Raw genomic sequence first — 17,736 nt, 5'->3', positions numbered from 1 at the left:
TAAGGATCCAGCATTCCCGCAGCTGCGGCGCAGTGGTAACTGAGGCCCAGGTTCAATCCCTGGCCCAGGAACTTCCACATGCCATAGGCACGCCACCACCCCCCCACTGCCCAAAAAAAAGATGGTAGAAGACTATAACAAGGTACTTTAGAACCCCTTAAAATGGTAAAGATTAGAGTGTGTGTAAGAAAAATAAGTGAATGATTTGGACAGAAAAGAACACAACCAGGATGAGTGAAAATATAAAACTATTCTCTGATTTAACAATGAATTCCATTGCTCAATATGAATTATGAGCTGGTGAGATGGAATGCAAAGTGGAAAAGTTTTTCCACAAAAACAAAACAGGACTGGATTCCAGGGCGGTCTAGACTGACCATTAACCTAGATTATCCAAGAAGTACACTTAACTCAGAATTCAGAAACAGCTCTCCCCCAACTCACAAGGCTAAATTTGGGGAAAAGGAGGCTAAATGCTCTTCAGGGTTATTAATTTGCTAAATTCCCTTTGTCTGTAAACAAAACCAGCAATTCTTCATACCACTCTGATGCTGACAGAACAGAAAGCCCTAAACTGAAAGAAAGAACCACCCTAAATTGCCCACTTCCTGCTACACAAAATCAGGAAAAAAATGGAAGTTACTCTCCCAAGAGCAAAAACCAGGGGCTCAGATTCAGCTCCTCCAAGCTAGCTTCCATTAGGCATTCATCCTCTGTCAAAATGAGTCATGGTCAATTACACATCTTTTTTGTGAAAATGTCTGCATTACATAAAACGTAACATTTTTGCCATTTTGAAGTGTACAGTTCAGTGGCACGAAGTACATTCACATCGTTGTGCAACCCAAATTCTGCAACTTAATCCTGGGTCCCTAAGGATTCTGTAGCCTGTTACGTTTTCATTTGCACGAAAGAATAAATTTTTGCTCCCCACTCCCTAATCTGCCTACTTTTTAGGGCTCATTCCTAATGAGAGACTCTGGTTTTCCATAGCACAGAATACCAGTAAATATCATTATAACCCAGGTGCAAAACTATCCTGATTAAAATTATCCTGACGACTACGCTAAGTCTCAGCTCCATGCACTCAACTTGGCAAGTTAATCATGAATGCATCTGCCTGCATTCCAATGGAATGAAAATTTATAATCCCTTTTCTGCAGACTTTTTAACATACATATTAACAACTTTATTGAGATTATCTCTGACATATAGAAATGATGTATTTAAGGTGTACAACTTAATGATTTCGTTATATATAGTGGGGAAAAAAAATCACCATCAAATTAAGTAACTCATCCATCACCTCTACATAGTACCCTTGTGGTGTGGGTTGATTTAAGGTCTCTTAGAAAATTGCAAATATTCCTCTAATAAATAAAAAATATTCAACTAGGGAAGACTCCTCATTTATATTACCACCATGGCTATGGTTTTATCTATCAGGAGCTACACATTGGGGGGGGGAGGTTAAACGGTAAAAAGAAAAAAAAAAGGGGGAGCATAAAATTAAAATTAAAGACTTTGCTCAAATAACTAAAACTCAATTAATTTTCACAGAAGATATACAGCATATATCAAGAGATACATAGCATAATAGCTTTTGCTTCATCAATAGATGCAGAACATAATAGCTTTTGCATCAATCTGCTACAAACAGCTTCTCCTAGCAACAACCAATTCTCCACCATCCTTGCCGCTTATTAATTTTTCAAGATAGGGTATTTGAGTGTACCTATTACATTCACATACTGTCAAACGCAATCAATATGTCAAAATTTATTTAATGACAAAATTGCACTTGGTTCCTATAACTAGCTAGCTACTCTTTTTTTCCCTAAGACATACGTATACATAAAATACACCAGTTCTGCCAAAGGAAGAAACTACCAATTTCCCCATGAACTTGTCCGCTGGTTTACTAATAAAGCTATATACTGTTTCATAAATGAGAAAACCCAGGTGTCTCAGGTTCCATCTTCAGCTCCCGTGGCTAAGCTGCTGGAAAAAAGGAGACTTTCTTGCCTACACACTCAGTACAATGGCTAGATTATCATGAGCACTCAAGGAATACTGACTGGGACTACTCTCACAGTGCTGACTCATCCACTTCCCGAGGTGATGCTGGGGAAATAGCCCTGGACCATCCTGAGAACACAGCTCACAGGGTAATTACAGTACAGACAGCAGCACAGACCAAAGAAGCACCAATTGAAGGGCCCAGCAGCCCGGGAACGGCAAACTCTGCTAAACAAACACACTGATCATTTTTAGAGCTGAGGTTCTATTTAAACCAATTTGCATGGCAGTTCACTTCACAGAAATTACTTCATAGCCTAAGGAATCCCTTGTGAAATCGTAGTTTCCAGCAGTACCAATTTAAATTTATTTTTCAACAGGCTAATAAATAATGAACTAATCACTGAACCATCATGGCCTCACACAGACCTGCATCAAACCAGACTTGCTTATCTCACAGGCTGCCAATTATTTTTACTAAAAATTAACAAATGCTCCATTAGGGGATGAATTCTGCCCTATTAATAATGAAGATACAGAAGAGAGGATTAAATCGGTAAACTGGCCATTCGTGTGACAGAAGATTCTAAGTGAACACCAGGAGTTAAGATTCTTAAGGAGACTTAATGGTAGGGCTCAGTTAACTCCTGAAAAACCAGGCCAACTGGGTGGCAGAAATCCCATGGCGTTAACCGTGGTATGTGCTTCCTCTGAACCACTTATCTCGAGTCTGGAGCTTTCTTTCATATCTCTTCCTGCATTAGAATTTATAACATTCCTCAGAGCCAAGCAAGAATACAGACTATCTTCCCAAATTTTAGTGAGAAGCACTCCACCAAGACAAGGTCACCCTGCTAGTGAGGTCTGGAACAGTCCTCAACACCACAGTCACGAGCGTTCAAAGAACGCCGATTTAAGGTAATGGCCCAGCCACCATAGCTATGGATCAGAGCAGCCCTTTCCAGAGATGGTGGCCTGAGGCCATCCATCACCATTCTGCATCAGTCATCAGGGCAGGGTACTCACTGAGTGCCAAGCACTGAGCTCAGAACTGGGTGTAATACATAATTTAATCCTGGTAATTCTTTCAGGTGGGTACCGTCATTCTCATCTTATAGATGAGGAAACTGAGGCTCAGAAAAGTAAACTTGCCAAGTCACTCAGTATATCACAGAGCTCAGATAGGAACCCAGCGTTTGACTCGAGAGCCCTGTTCTTCCAACCCCCTAAAGCTGCCACCTAAGCTGAAACCCAGGCCATTCTGAGAAGTAGAAAAAGTGCTAGTCAGAAAAGTCAGCAGACTCACATTTTCATCAACTCACACTTCCTACACTTGTGACTCTGAGCCTTAAATTCCTCTTTTAGAAAAAAATTCAACTAAAGCCTCTCTCCACTCACAGGTTGTTGTTTAGGTAAAACAACTTAGTAAATGGAATCATGAGGTAGTTCTGATCTACAGCCCAGTGATTTCTTTATGGCCCTGCCTGCAGCATAGGGAAGTTCCAGGCCAGGGACTGAACCCACCTCACAACAGCGACCCTAGCCACAGCGGTGACAATGCCGAATCCTAAACCCACTGAGCCACCAGGGATTTCCACAGTCTCTTACCTTAGGATCACACTGCTATGTTCATATAACAGCCACAGAATTGGGTGGGGATGGAATCTGAGATCAACACAAAAGGCTTTTCATCTGGGGGCCCTTCCCAGTCTGATTTCTTCTCTTTGGGGGCATCTGTCTGAAGGATACTCGTTCTAGAGACAGATGTTTCTAACGCATCCTCTGGCTGAGGCCTCACCTCCCTACTGCACATAAACTAAAGAGTTAAAGTGCCTAAAGAGCTAAAGTACATAAAGCTAGGAGTTAAGATACGCCAACTGAAATCCTTCCTCAAGTACCTACCAACCATTAGACCTAGGGCAGCCAGCTATCTTCCATAAACCTAGCACAGTGGCTGCCTTGCACATAATACCTATTCAATAAACCTTGGTTATTACCTAGAGTATCACTGTCTGGTGGCTTACTTGAATTTCTCGAACACAGCAAAGAGTAGCACCAGGGCTCTGACAACGAACCCAATTTGCTTCTCCGAACCTATCTCCAGTTTTCTTATTCTTGACTTATATAGCAAAACAGAGTAACTTCACTGCCCGTTTAACCTAAGAAATTTACTCCACGCCTAAGGTCACTACGAAAATTTAAACATCAGCCATATCACCTAAAACAGAAAAATCATTCCCAATCATTAAAATACTAAAGAATAGATAGTACAAAAAGGGTTGCATTTCAATAGAACTAGCTTTATTATTATTATTTTTTAAACAAAAGGAATGGTCTAAAAGCAAATACAGATTATGTACCAAGGGATGCCTGTGACCTGGTACTTACAAAGGAGCTGCTGTGTCATAAATGAAAACAGCATGTTAGGAGAAAAATAATTTTCGGGTGCTGTCTGCTTGAATAATCAATCTGGAGTTGCAAGTTAACTGAAGGAAGGTGCTCTGCCAAGCAATGAGCGTGAGCCAAAAAAACAAAAACAAAAACCAAAACCACCAGAAGTCGCTTCCAGAGAACTATGTGGTGGCAGCATGAGAACTGGCATCAACTCACAGTCTTCTCATTTTCCCCATTTTCTATAATTTTCCTCTTCTTCTCATCTGTTTTTTTCTTGAAGATGTTATTTCGGTAAAACTGAAGTTCTTTGATGCTTTCGCTAATGTCATCAAGTGCCCTACAAGCAAACACATCAGATTGAGCCAACAGGTCCAAGACACAGGGGAGACGATCGCCATTTTACAAAGCGTAACGCTTCATAAATAACTTAAGAACCACAGGTACTACGGTAAATGCCACTCTCTGTAGCATCAAAATCATCAAGAAGTAGAATGTTTCAGCAAAGCAAACTGAAGTGCTTTGTTTTAAAAAAAAAAAAAAAATGTTTGATTTAAAAAAATTTCTAAAACATAACAGATTAAAGTTTGCCAAACTGTCCCACAAGATGTTGAGATTTTCCAAAGGGGTGAAGAATGAATTCCAGGGTCAAATTAAGTTTAGGAAAAACTAGATGAAACGTTTCCTTTTTTGAAGTTTTTGCAAAGCGTTTAATGTACTCTTGTGTACTATGAATTCCCAGGAGGAAGTTGTACTGTATCACAGTATTTTTAAAGCTTAATTGACCACATTTGTGGAATACATATTTACAGCTCATGGAACACAGTTTGGGAAACATTGCACAATATTTAATGATGTCTCTGCACAAAATATATTGACATACTCCAACATAACTCAGGACTCAGTCATCATCATAAACATCAATTATCGGACAGTACCTAACCATAAAAGAGGATCTACCTCCTCTCTCGTGGTGATTTGTGCTATAATCAGTGGCAGCCTGCCTCCATCTAACAGCCTTTCTTCTCCTCCAACATGCTGTTTCTCATCTGTTGGAGTCTGAGAAATCAGGTAACCGACAGTATTAGAACAGTGTGCAAGTCAGTCAATCAGCTTTGAATGATGGGCCAAGGGCCTCTTCTAGAGAACGAACTGCACCGACCTTAGTGCAACACTTATTTCTGGGGTTAAGGCAACAGCTCTCCTTTCTTCCCAGGTCTTGGATAGACAGTGGCAAGAGGAAGTTATCCAAAACACAGCCACTGGCTAAGCCAAGGAACACAATATCCTACCCAGAACGCAGAAATCCAAAAGAGAGCTGAAGCCCCAGAGTACTTCCAGAGCCCACTATTGGGCAAAACCCCACCAACCTTCATGTGAGGCTATTTATAGTCATTAGTTAGACCAGTGAGTGTAAATATCCATACATTTCACTGCAGAAACACCCATGTCTTTGATTACCCGGTGCCCTCTCAGACCTGGTTAGGGGTGTTACCACCTTTCTAAAACCTGAAAAATTCTAAAATCCAAAACACTTTAAGTCCCAAGTGTTTCACGTGAGGTATTCCAGACCTGTGTTACTATGCAGTAGGCCATGGAAGCTCCCCCTGCCCCCCTCAAAAACATTAGAACACCAGGCTCCTCAGAGCAGCGATTTGGTCTTTCTGTTTGCGTAGAACTGTGCATGGCACACAGTAGGGACTCAGCATGTAGATGAACAAACACTGCCCTCAGAAGCCAGCTGCTAAATCTCCCATCAAGCCTTATGGCCTTCCTGAAAGACTACCAAACCAAGAAGTAAAAGAGGACACCAGATACACAAGATTTTTAAATTCCTGGGGTACTTGGGCCTAAGGCTGCAGACATTAAAAAGAACCTGAAAAACTAAAAAGTGTCCAAGTCAGGCTAACTGTATGGTACAAACGTGTTCTAATTTTATTTTTTTTTAATGATTTTTATTTTTTTCCATCAAAACTAGTTTACAGTGTTCTGTCAATTTTCTACTGTACATCAAGTCGACCCAGTCTATATAGTCTTTTTTCTCACATTATCATGCTCCATCAGTGACTAGATACAGTTCCCAGTGCTATACAGAAGAATCTCAATGCTTATCCATTCCAAAGGCAACAGTTTGCATCTGTGTTCTAATTTTAAATGGCTACAAATCCATATTCTTGCTGGGAAGAATATCAATACTGCTCATTGCTCGAAAAATTAGGCCAATTCATATACCTACAAACAAAGTTACCTACAAGTCTTTCAAATAGCAATAAAGACTTAAGACTGTATGTAGCTCACAATGGAATGCTGGACTCCTGACCACAATTCCTGATAATCTTAGCAAAAGAAAGTTATCTTTAAGTAGCTGTCCTTTACTTTTCCCTCAAGGAAAAGCAGAGAAGAGACAGATTTCAAGCAGCCAGGAACTGCAGGGTTACGTTGTGGCAGGTGGCCAAGCAACTGGAAGGACCCAAACTTACCTGTGAGAAGCAGCCTTCTTTGGTGCAAATTCATATTCTTCTGGATACCAGCGTCTATACACAGCAAAAATGGAACTCTCAAAGGAAAGTGTCTCAAATACACTGAATAATTACATCCTTCAAGTGATTGATTCACACTGAAAAAGGCATTTGGGTTCTGACTATCGAGGTGCCCGCCTGCCTGGGATGCCATCTTCCTCCCTCTTCACTGTGTACGTTCTCTTTGGCCAAGACCGTCAATGCATGAGATGGGTAAATCTGCTCACTGCAGGTCAGCCCTCTCCTGAGTTTCCATCATGGACATGCCGCCCGGACGTCTTCACCTAAAACCCACCAGGCACTTCCCACCCCACACACATGCCACTATCCTCATCACCCCCATCACCTCCCTTCCCCCGTGGACCAATCCACACTGCCTCTATTTTCCCCTTTATCTTTGAACAGTTCCGTCATCCACTTAACTGCCCAAAGCAGAAAGACAAGGAATCACTTTATGCCTCCTCCTCTGCCCCAGGCCCCCATTCTGCACTCAACACTGTCACAGATATTCTCAAATATTCTACCTCCACCTGCTGCCCACCACCCACTGCCATTTCCCAAGCTCATTCTTCTCTCTGCAACTGGTGCAAGAGTCCTTCTCATCTCCCTGTCTCTTTTCTTACCACCTTCTAGTCAGAACAATCTGATCTATCGCCCTGACCTCCTTGCTCCTGTCTATTTTCTTACCTCTGCCCACCCTCTGAAATGCTCTCTCCTCACCTAAATGCCTGGAAGGTGTCTGTTCTTTCAATCTGAACTTGAAGGCTCTTTTCTATGTGAAGTTCTCCCTGACTTCCCACTCCCCTCCCTCCAGCAGCTGGAGGCCCCTTCTCTTGTGCCCTCAAAATGCCACACGCACTTTTCCCTGACAGACATCTTCACACAGAACACTTCTCGGGTGTGTTTTTGTTACACCTGTCAATTCACTAAACTCTAAGCACTTAAGGGCTTTTCACCTGTATGTTCCCAGCACAGAGGTCAGTCCACGGCACAGAACAGGTGCTCGATAAATGTTCTGGATTAATAAAATGTACATGGAAGATTTCTGAGGTCTTTTCCCCCAATTTTCACCAGTTTAAGTGAGAATGGGATGACTAAGTTATACACCCACTGGGCCCCTCAGTTCTATAGCTCTGTTCAATTACTTTTCACAAATTCTCAAGTAAAACATGCTAAATGAGGCAACTGAATGGATCCTAAATTTAGCCCTTACCTGCACAGCTCTTTAACAGTGCTCACATCAATTATTCTATAATGAAGATGTTTCATGAACTGGGGCATGTATTTGTCAAGAAACTTCTTATCTGCATGAACTGAATTTCCTAGAAAGACACGAAGCATACTGCATCTGTGTACTTCTAGTGATATACAAGAGTACATAAAAAGTCATAAACTGTATTTAAAGGGAGATGATTATCTTTTTAATCCAAACGAATCCTAAACACATCTCAAATTTTCTAAATTAGTTTTGAGCGTGTCTGATTAGATTACAAGAGCAGATTTCAGAGTACTGAGTCTAGCTCATAACTTCGTAAATGGCCTCTCTATGGACAAAAGGATAAATCCATCACTCCGCATACTTAAAATAAATGCTCAAATCCACTACTTTTTTAGATTTAATACCAGATGCGCAAATTTTTTCCCAGTATCACAAAATCCACACCACTAACACTAAAACTTTAACCAAATCTAGATAAGTCTTTATTTACATCTCAATTTTAATAAATCATATCCACACTCATGTTTCCATACAGTAATTTACACTAAAAACACTAAATTTTATTTTTTTTATTTAATTTTTTTGTCTTTTTGCCTTTTCTGGGGCCGCTCCCACGGCATATGGAGGTTCCCAGGCTAGGGGTCCAATCGGAGCTGTAGCCGCCAGCCTATGCCACAGCCACAGCAACGCGGGATCCGAGCTATGTCTGCGACCTACACCACAGCTCACAGCAACGCCAGATCCTTAACCCACTGAGCGAGGCCAGGGATCGAACCCACAACCACTGAGCCACAATGGGAACTCCCATAAAAACACTAAATTTTAAATAAGAATTTTAAGAGATACCAGCTGCACTGGCTAGGGGGGAAATTTATACAATACATGCTCTAGTACCTAAAGTCAAAAATTTTTGTATGAATATTTAAGGGAAGTGTTAGTTACTGTACAATTTACAAATACAAATACACCATCACAAACATTAACCTCCCTTGGACAATTTGGTAGTCCTTTCAAAATCCTAGTAGAAGTGGCCTGGTTTCTTCAAAAAGTCAATGTCACAAGGGAAAAAAAAAAAAAGGCGCACATTTTAGGTTAAGAGACTGAACAGACAGAATAACCAAATGAATGCATGAGTCTTGACTAAATCCTGGTTATTAAAAAAAAAATAGACATTTTGGATGTAGACTAGGTATCAGATGATGTTACTGAATTATTTTTAATCATCTTCAATGTGATAATGACACTGTGGATTTAAGAAAGTGGCCTTATTCTTAGGAAATGGTGGATGAAGTATTTAGTTAGGAATGAAGTGTCATAATACTTGCAATTTACTTCCAAATGTCCCAAAAAAACCAGACAGATAAAACAAACATGGCACAAGGTTAACAATTACTAAATCCAACTTTTCTGTACACTTGAAATTTTTCCATAATAAAAATATCTGGAAAAACTGTATTGACTTGGTCTGGGTATCCCAGACCTCATGTCAAGTTTCAGGGCATTTTCCCCAATATTCACGTATAAATTATACAGGGAAATTTGAACACAAAAGTAAGATGTGTTATCTGAATGGAGAAAGTGGAAGACATGATAATCCTGGCTGATCTTTCTGGAACTGCAGTCTCTTGAATGACTACAATGGAAGACTATCTATAAGGTAGACATAGGACTGGATTTTACCTGCAAGTGGACAGAGCCCCGGAGGAGTCTGCTGTCGTACAAAGGACAGAAATTCATACTCTGCCTGCTGCAATGTCATTGTACTCTCCTTCACTGCTTTGGTTAGACCAGACTGCAAGAGAGAATCCCCAGCCCCCACCAAAACACATCAAGTCAGTTTTCAAAGGCATCCAGAAATGAAACTTCCCTTCTAAAATGAGCAAATATAACCACCGATAGACTGTGGAGCGAGCTCAAGCTCAAACTGAAACTGCTGTCTTGGTACCAATATTTTCTTCAAGGAGCCAAGTCAAATAAGCTACGTTCTTGATTGTTAACAGCATTTCCACACAGTCAGAAAAGGTGATGTTCAAAGTCCAAGGGTAAAACAAACAAGCAAATGTAACCTCTGGGAAGCAACAACTATTAACAGGAGAGGAGCATTCTCTCTGCTCTGAAAGCTGCCGTCTAACCTCATCCAAAAGACTCACTTGAGCAACACCTGACAATCCACAAAGCGCTCGCGACAGACTGAAGTAGGAGAGGGAAAAAGAGGACATGCAGGAGAAGGTGACCTCGAGAGGTCCCAAAGATGAAAAGTCAACAAGCAACCAGTTTCCCAGGCTTGCCAAGCAATCTTCCTCTACTACCCCTTTTAAAAACACCCTCCAACAAGGGGCTAGGATTCAGATGTGGGGGCAACAAGCTTGTCACTGACCCCCAAAGCAGCAACCCTGTTATTTGGTAATGTTACCTTCCCGTGATGCTCCTTACACCAATCTGACATGCTGTCCAGTAACTCATCTGGCTGTTTTATAATCAGGTTAGGACCCTGTGGATGGGAAAAGCCGTTAAGTCATCCGGAATCAACAGGGATAAACTTGGTTTCTGAGGCAAAGTTTAAGCTGCTTTAAGGATTAAATATATATGCCTGAGAAAGAAAGATAGATGAGGGCACTCTGTTACTTCAAAAAGTGGCCTTCATTCATTCCAGCACTGTTTATGACGACAAAAAAGAACAAATGAACACACACATACACACACACACAACTGAAAACTGAAATGTCCATTAATAGAGGAAACAGATATTAATTAAGCATCAGTAAACCTAGCCTGTGGCTTTTTTTTTTTAATTGTAAGCTAAGAATGATTTTTACATTTACAAAGGATTGTAAAACAAACAAATGTGACAGAGAAGTACGTGGCACTCTGAGCCCAAAATGGTCAATATTTGGTCTTCGTTTTTTACAAAAAGCTTGCCAGTCCCTGACTCTATTGCCGGGCGAAAAAAGCAAGTTGCAGAACAGTACATACATGCTTATGCATTCACTTACACTTGTTTTTAAAAAATATACACATTGGCATATGTGTATAAAATACTAAGAAAACATGTAAGACTTGGGGAGTGGGATTAGACAGGAGAACAGGGCCAAAACACCAACACCTGACTATACATATATTTTGCAGAAAGTTATACTGTTTAATTTTAACAGTATTTTCTTTTTATTTATTTATTTTTTTTTTTTTTTGCTTTTTATCTTTTTAGGGCCTCACCCACGGCATATGCAGGTTCCCAAGCTAGGGGCTGAATCAGAGCTGTAGCTGCCGACCTACACCACAGCCATAGCCACACAGGATCTGAGCCGAGTCTGTGACCTACACCACAGCTCACAGCAATGCCAGATCCCCAACCCACTGAGCAAGGCCAGGGATCGAACCCACGTCCTCATGGATACCAGTCGGGTTCATTAACCACTGAGCCACGACAGTAATGCCTAATTTTAACAGAATTTTCATGTTAAAAAGTTCAAAAGGTAACTAGTGACATTTGAAAAATAAAAAAAAGTGACCCTGGAGTTCTCAGCCCCACTTAATGGAACATGCAACTGTGAGTCAGAGTCCCAGCAACAAGAGAAGCCCAACACGTGGCATTATGACAAGCCACCTTCGGCTTAGTTTCTCCTTCTGTACAATGAAGATAACACACTGACCCCTTCTTGCCTCTCAGGGATGTTAACAGAATAAAAGAAATTATAGATATAAAGTTCTTTGAACTCTCTGGAAGACAAGGACTCTACAAATCCCAAGGTATGATTACTACTAAGATGGTAAAAATAGTTGGCAATCCCTGAGAGGAATGGCAAGAATTTGACTAAAATATGCCTGACCTCTACAACTAACAAGTTTTAGCCAAACAAAAAAATTACTGATGCCAAGCCCCATGAAGAAGCAAAAACTCTGCTCTGGTAACATTAAAAAAAAAAAAAAAAAAAAAAAAAAAAAACTCCATATCGGAAAATGCTATTCCAACAAACTACGATGGAAAAAGCAAACCACTATCAATGTAAGGCTATTCCACTTACTCTATCTAGATCCTAGCTTGGCACATTAAGCTACCTACAGAAAAAATTTCAGATGGGATGTCTATTCTTCTATCAGCATAAAACATTTTCCTCAGACTAGTACACAAGAAGAAAACATATTTTCCACAGAACTGATACTGAGGTGCCAACAGCCCCTAAGCGATTTTTGCTTTTTTTTCAACATCCTGACCCTCATCTGACTGGGCCGATTTACAAATGCCGCACTTGTCTGCAGCTGTGTGAATACAGACCCAGATTTCCTCCAGGGTACTCAGCAACTACCTGGTCCATTAAACTGCTAGTTTCACATTATATCAACAGTCTAAGGGAAAAACTCTTCTTCAGCCAAAGGTAAATCAGCCTGGTAAATAAAGACACTTCTCTTCACTAGTCATCTCTAGCAAATTCCAAGGGACAGGGAAAAAAAACAACCAAACCTAAACTCAACGTTTATATAAAGCTTTTTTCTCTTTCTTTTTTTTTTTTAAAGAGGTAGTTGTTTTGATGAGAAATACCAAGTCTCATGATTCTCCTTCAGCTGATGTATCAGGAGGTACAACAGGATGTTGGCCTGGTACTCCAGGAAAGTAGCAATTTCTCTAAAAATGGCTCCTCCCTTCTTTTACCTACCCAGGAAATTTAGAAGTCTTAACGGCAGATTAAGGAAATTGATCCAGTGTCAGTAACACCTCAATCAGACCCTCTGGAAACTGACTTTAACCAAACTGTCTTTCCCAAAAACATCCCTGCCCTGTTCCTTTTCTAGAGTTTCTCACTGCCTCTGAATAAGGCTGACAATAGGACACAAAGTTATTCGGGGCCCAGGAGTTGACCCTCTATCAATCAGAAGCCGTCATACACTTACTAAATGCTTTGTAAGTGGTCAAAAGGCAACAGGTGTGTTTGGTTTCGCTTAATCTTTCAGTTAAAAGGAGCGTATTAAAACCTTGATCATATCCAAGAGATCAGCAAGAGGATGTTTCACGATTCTCTATCAACAGAAATTCTAAAATCTCAATATAGGTTAGAAGGAGCAGACGTCCTAGTTGAAAAGGTAGAAACTGACTACATGGGGTCAAGTTAAAGCTAAGGTTATGATATAAAGAAGCCAACTTTGGCATGAGTCACCAATCCCGGTAGGCTACCAAGGTTGGTTGCCTTACTTGGTTGGGAGCATTTGACTCAGACTGCCTGAGTTAAACTCCTGGCTCTCCCAATACCTAGCCGGGTGGCCTTGGGCAAATTACCCAACACCTTTGTGCCAAAATGTCTCTTTCCATAAAATAATAGTACCTACACCTTATAGTTGCCGTGAGGATTAAGAGTGAATACCTGTAAAGCACTTAGAACTGTGCCTAGCACACAGTAAGCTCTCAGTAAATGACAGCATTAATCTATAGGGACCTTAATCTATAGGGACCCCAGTTTCTGCATTTTTTAAATAAAGAGATGTGGAAAAAAGCGATCTTTCAATTTCTAATACACTCTAAGTATGGTTATTACAAGGCATCACCTACTTCAGCCAAAATGTTGAGATCTGAGTCAGTTATCAGACAGGCCATCTCAATAATCTGGTCCTTCTCAATGTCCAATCCTGTCATCTGCAATAGAAAATATGTAACACACAAAAAAACCATCTTGTTGGTCTACCGTACCCAAGTTTATTTAACAGGAAACCCTTCAAGCATACTCAAATTATATCCCAGAGCCAGGAAAGAAGAGACAATAACACTCCCTGGCCAAGTACTTAAGGCGCTCAATATGAGTTTTTGGTCCAACAGACATTTACCAAGGGCCTGCTACATGTCCGGCATCACAGTTCTACTCTGGGGCAGATGCAAAGCAAGCAAAATTGAGTGCTGACAGCATCCAATTTTGGAAGAGTTGGATAACTAACATCACTACATCTTTGTACAGAGTTTACAAAGTTTTTATATTAATTACGTCACTTGGTCTTCATCACAATTTTGCATTATTATCCCCATTTCACATAGGAGAAAACTGAGGCTCAAGGGAAGGAGAGAGTCCTTGGTTGAGTATGGAAAACCTAAAAGGATAAGAACTAGGTTGGAGTCCCAACTCAGATCCTCACTAACAGCACGACCTTGAATGAGCTGAATCCTTTCTCTCTCTGGGCCTCAGTTTTCTCATTTATGGAATATGGGGTAAGGCTGAGTCATCTCCGGAGTCCCGTCTAGCTCTAACAACCTAAGGTCCCGGGAGGCTGGGAAGTCGGGTCTGGCAGAGCCGCATTGCCCACCTCCACCCCTGGGACCCCGAGCCCAAAGGGCCCCAAGCGTTAGGGAGGTCCACATCTGGGAGGAATTGAGGGGTTGGGGAAGCCATATGGATGACTCCTCCCTTTGGAAAAGAAAGCCTACAGTCGGGCACAGTCCCCCAAACCCACAGGACTCTTGCCCCGCGCCCTGCCCCGCGCCGCCCACAACCGAGCGGCGCTCACCTGCCACACCTGAGATCCAAACACCGCCGCTCTCCCCGGACAGGCTCTGCTACTTGATGCCACGCGCGAAACCTCACTCGCCTTCCCTCACCCCCCAACCGACCTGACTCACCTCCAGGTCCACCCAGACCATCCGCTGAGCCATGCTCTCCCCCGCCGCCATGGCTGCGCCACCTTCGCGGACACCCCGCGCCCCGAACTGCCTGCGAGTCCCACCCACACCTCGCAACAGCCTGCAACCCAGGGAGCCGCCTAGCATCACCCGGCACGAGCCGCCACGGCCCCAGCCTCTCAGCCGGCGCTGGCGCAGGCGCGATAGTCGCTAAACGTCGCAAACCCGCGGGGAAGCGCCGGAGCAAAAACCACTAGTCCCAGCATCCAATGCGCCGGCTCGCCATGAACAGTCGGACTTAGTTGCCGAATGGCGTGATGGGACTTAGAGTCTTGCCTGGTGTTGCGACCAATTTCCCCGCCCCCGCCACGTGTTTTCGGGTGTTACTGGACGCGCCTGTTTTTCCGAACTAAGTTTATTCCTTTTGAAGAGTTATTTCCTGAATTTGGATTAGTTGCAAGCCGCCTAGCTGAGAAAAAACTCTCTTAGTTCGTTTGGTAAAAAAGACTTGTTACCTATTTTTTATTTTTTTCAAATATATTTTTCTTTTTTTACTCTTTTTAACCTCCTTTTTACTTACCTGCTGCTCCGCTCCACACACTGGGTATTTTTCTCCTTTACATGAGACAGCAGGGCGATATGCTCTTTTTTAGGCCGGAAGGCCAATTCTACTATCATCAAATCTTTTGGAAACCTTTAAAAGATCTTATCTGAGAGGTAACTTAGCACTTGTTAGGTGCTGAATAAAAGTCTTCTTCGTCGGCAAAGGATTTACTCCTTATTGCTTACTGAGGGATGTCCCGTGGGCTGTGTTTCAGTTCAGCTGTTCGATGTTAGTGGTAATGACTTCCTACTTCACCCTGACACGTTCACAAAGTTGAATCTTCTCCTTGTATAACAAATCTATGCAGCAAGTTAAAGTGAACTAAAAAGAGCTCTGCCCACTCTTCAATCTGCTTTGGTTTTGATCAAAGTATTTTTAATCTCCTCCAATAACACCGGTAGTTTCCATTCCCACCAACAGGATCTTTTGACCCTGGAGTGTCAAATAGCATGAGTCTCTAAAATCTTTGGCTATTCAGTATCAAGTTTGGGCTTTGAGTATGACTTTGTCACAAGCATTGCACTCAACCTGGAACTGTATTCTGGGTATTTTTCTGAAAGCCATATTGCCTCTAATTGAGCTGGTGGTCCATCGCATGTAATTCAAACCTGGTGAGCTGGTTTTTTGAGAGAGAAACTTTGTTGCCTAATAAGAGCATTAAGGATAATACAGAGTCCTGGATTTCACCTTCAATATCTCTGCCAGGTCACAGAGAAAATCCCTTTGAAGTGTCATCCAATGAATGGTGTGTAAATGTATACATATGAGCACAGTGTGTATATATTCTGAGTTGCCTGATGAGTCACATTGTTTGCCATAGCTTTTTACTGACTTGCTACTTTATAAGAAATGGTCTACATTTCTTTAGTTTTTTCCCTGGTTTTAAACCTGATTCATATAAATTAGAATCCACTGAAGTATATAAGCTTTTATCAGTTGCACTTTTTATTCTCCTGAAGTGTCATTATTTGTTCATATTTTCAAAGAACACCCTTTGTTTTTCAAAGATACTACTGGAACACTAAGCAGTTTTATTACAAATTATAATTTATGAAATGCTATTTACATTTAAGAAGGTGTATCCTGAAAACTTATGATCATAATTTTAAAATATTGAGTAGTAAATGTTGTGTGGATGGTTTTGAAACTTTGGTTTTCATAGCAATGTACTTTCATTATAACAATAAAAACACATTTTAGATGAATGGTATTATAATGTAAGAAGCTGTATAGTCTATTGGGTTTTGTGTGTAATAACATTCAATTGAAAATCTTAAAGGTTAATGTCCCAAAGCAGAAAGATGTATGCACCAAATTCACAAATCCAAACCATGTAAATAAAGAGAGGGCAGACACAAAATATGGGCCCTTGGATTTCCTTTTGGGCACAGCAGGTAAAGGATCCAGTGTTGTCACCGTTGTGGCTCGGGTTCGATTCCTGCCTGGGAACTTCTACATGCCACAGGTACAGCCAAAAATATATACATGTATTGGGCCCTATAATCTTAAAGCAGCCTTGTCCCACAGTGACTCAATCATTGTGTTCCCTTTTCCTTTCTTAACATTATGTATCTCAAAGTCACAACACTGTGCTCAGAACTTTGCTTTTTCAATTCTGTTGTTAATCTTTAAGAACTGCTTTTGTTAATTAATCACAAAGGATAAGTGCCAAGAAATCTTGTCCTCTAAAATCACAGACTATGGGGAACTTTGCTGTTGGAAGTCATTTCAGAGAGAGTATAACAGCTCCTCTTAAAGTATCTGGGCCACCTGGGTCACTTTGACACAGAGAAGTTGCCTCAACGACCAGCCCAGGGGCAGAGATTCAGATAAGAGGTTTCCAGACACAGCATTCCACATTTATCTTAACTTTGTAGTTTCTAAGGCAACAGGACTGAGTCAGCTTTTCCACGTTGCTGGTAGTCAGACTGAAATGTTTCTGGTCCCTCTGGGTTTAAGGTCATAAGAGTAGGAGTGGGCATAGCAGTTCTGCCAGACCTCACATACCCAGCCTCAAGAGATCCTAGGTTGTTCGAGCTAGATGGGACTTTGAAGGTGACTCGACCCCCTACATTGCACAAATGTGAAAACTGAGGCCCAGAGAGAGAGAGAGAAAGGATTTAGCTCACTCAAGCTCATCCTGTTAGTAAGGATCTGGATTGGGACTAAATCCCAGTTCTGATCAGTTTCCTGACAGGACATGGCCAAGGCCACAAAAACCCTCCCATTATTTAAACCTCACTACTGAAAAAAATTTTTAATTAAAGTATATTTTTACAATGTTGTGTCAATTTCTGCCCTACAGCAAAATGACCCAGTCATACATATATAAACATTCTTCTCATATTATCTTCCATCATGTTCTACTACAAGAGATTGGATACAGTTC

The 17,736-nt window shown here is 41.4% G+C and overlaps 1 protein-coding gene across 17 annotated transcripts in view; it reads right to left on the bottom strand.

Moving 5' to 3' along the window:
- Positions 1-14,928, bottom strand: part of REXO2 (RNA exonuclease 2) — a 146,442-nt gene extending 131,514 nt beyond the window's left edge. For 15 of the 17 annotated variants that reach the window (XR_014815351.1, XR_014815353.1, XR_014815355.1 and 12 more), the window contains exons 1-7: positions 14,744-14,928; positions 13,688-13,771; positions 10,562-10,639; positions 9,829-9,940; positions 8,143-8,251; positions 6,891-6,944; positions 4,408-4,750 (exon numbers count right to left, since the gene is read on the bottom strand). Coding sequence is in view for 2 of the 17 variants with exons in the window: in XM_003129878.4 (XP_003129926.1) it covers positions 4,621-4,750; positions 6,891-6,944; positions 8,143-8,251; positions 9,829-9,940; positions 10,562-10,639; positions 13,688-13,771; positions 14,744-14,890 (714 nt within the window). In the remaining 15 variants the exon portion in view is untranslated. Of the gene's footprint in view, positions 1-4,298; positions 4,751-6,890; positions 6,945-8,142; positions 8,252-9,828; positions 9,941-10,561; positions 10,640-13,687; positions 13,772-14,631 lie in introns of those variants that run through there. The other 2 variants (XM_084976139.1, XM_003129878.4) reach the window with 2 other exon arrangements.
- Between the last annotated feature and the right edge of the window lie 2,808 nt (positions 14,929-17,736).

Source organism: Sus scrofa, chromosome 9, assembly GCF_054392235.1.
Source record: "Sus scrofa isolate SSC_HxYL_T2T_F1_AM1 chromosome 9, Sscrofa_HxYL_maternal_Yorkshire_Landrace_v2.0, whole genome shotgun sequence".
Lineage (NCBI taxonomy): Eukaryota > Metazoa > Chordata > Mammalia > Artiodactyla > Suidae > Sus > Sus scrofa.
Note: the sequence above shows the minus strand (reverse complement) of the source record. Positions and strands in the feature narration are given on the sequence as shown.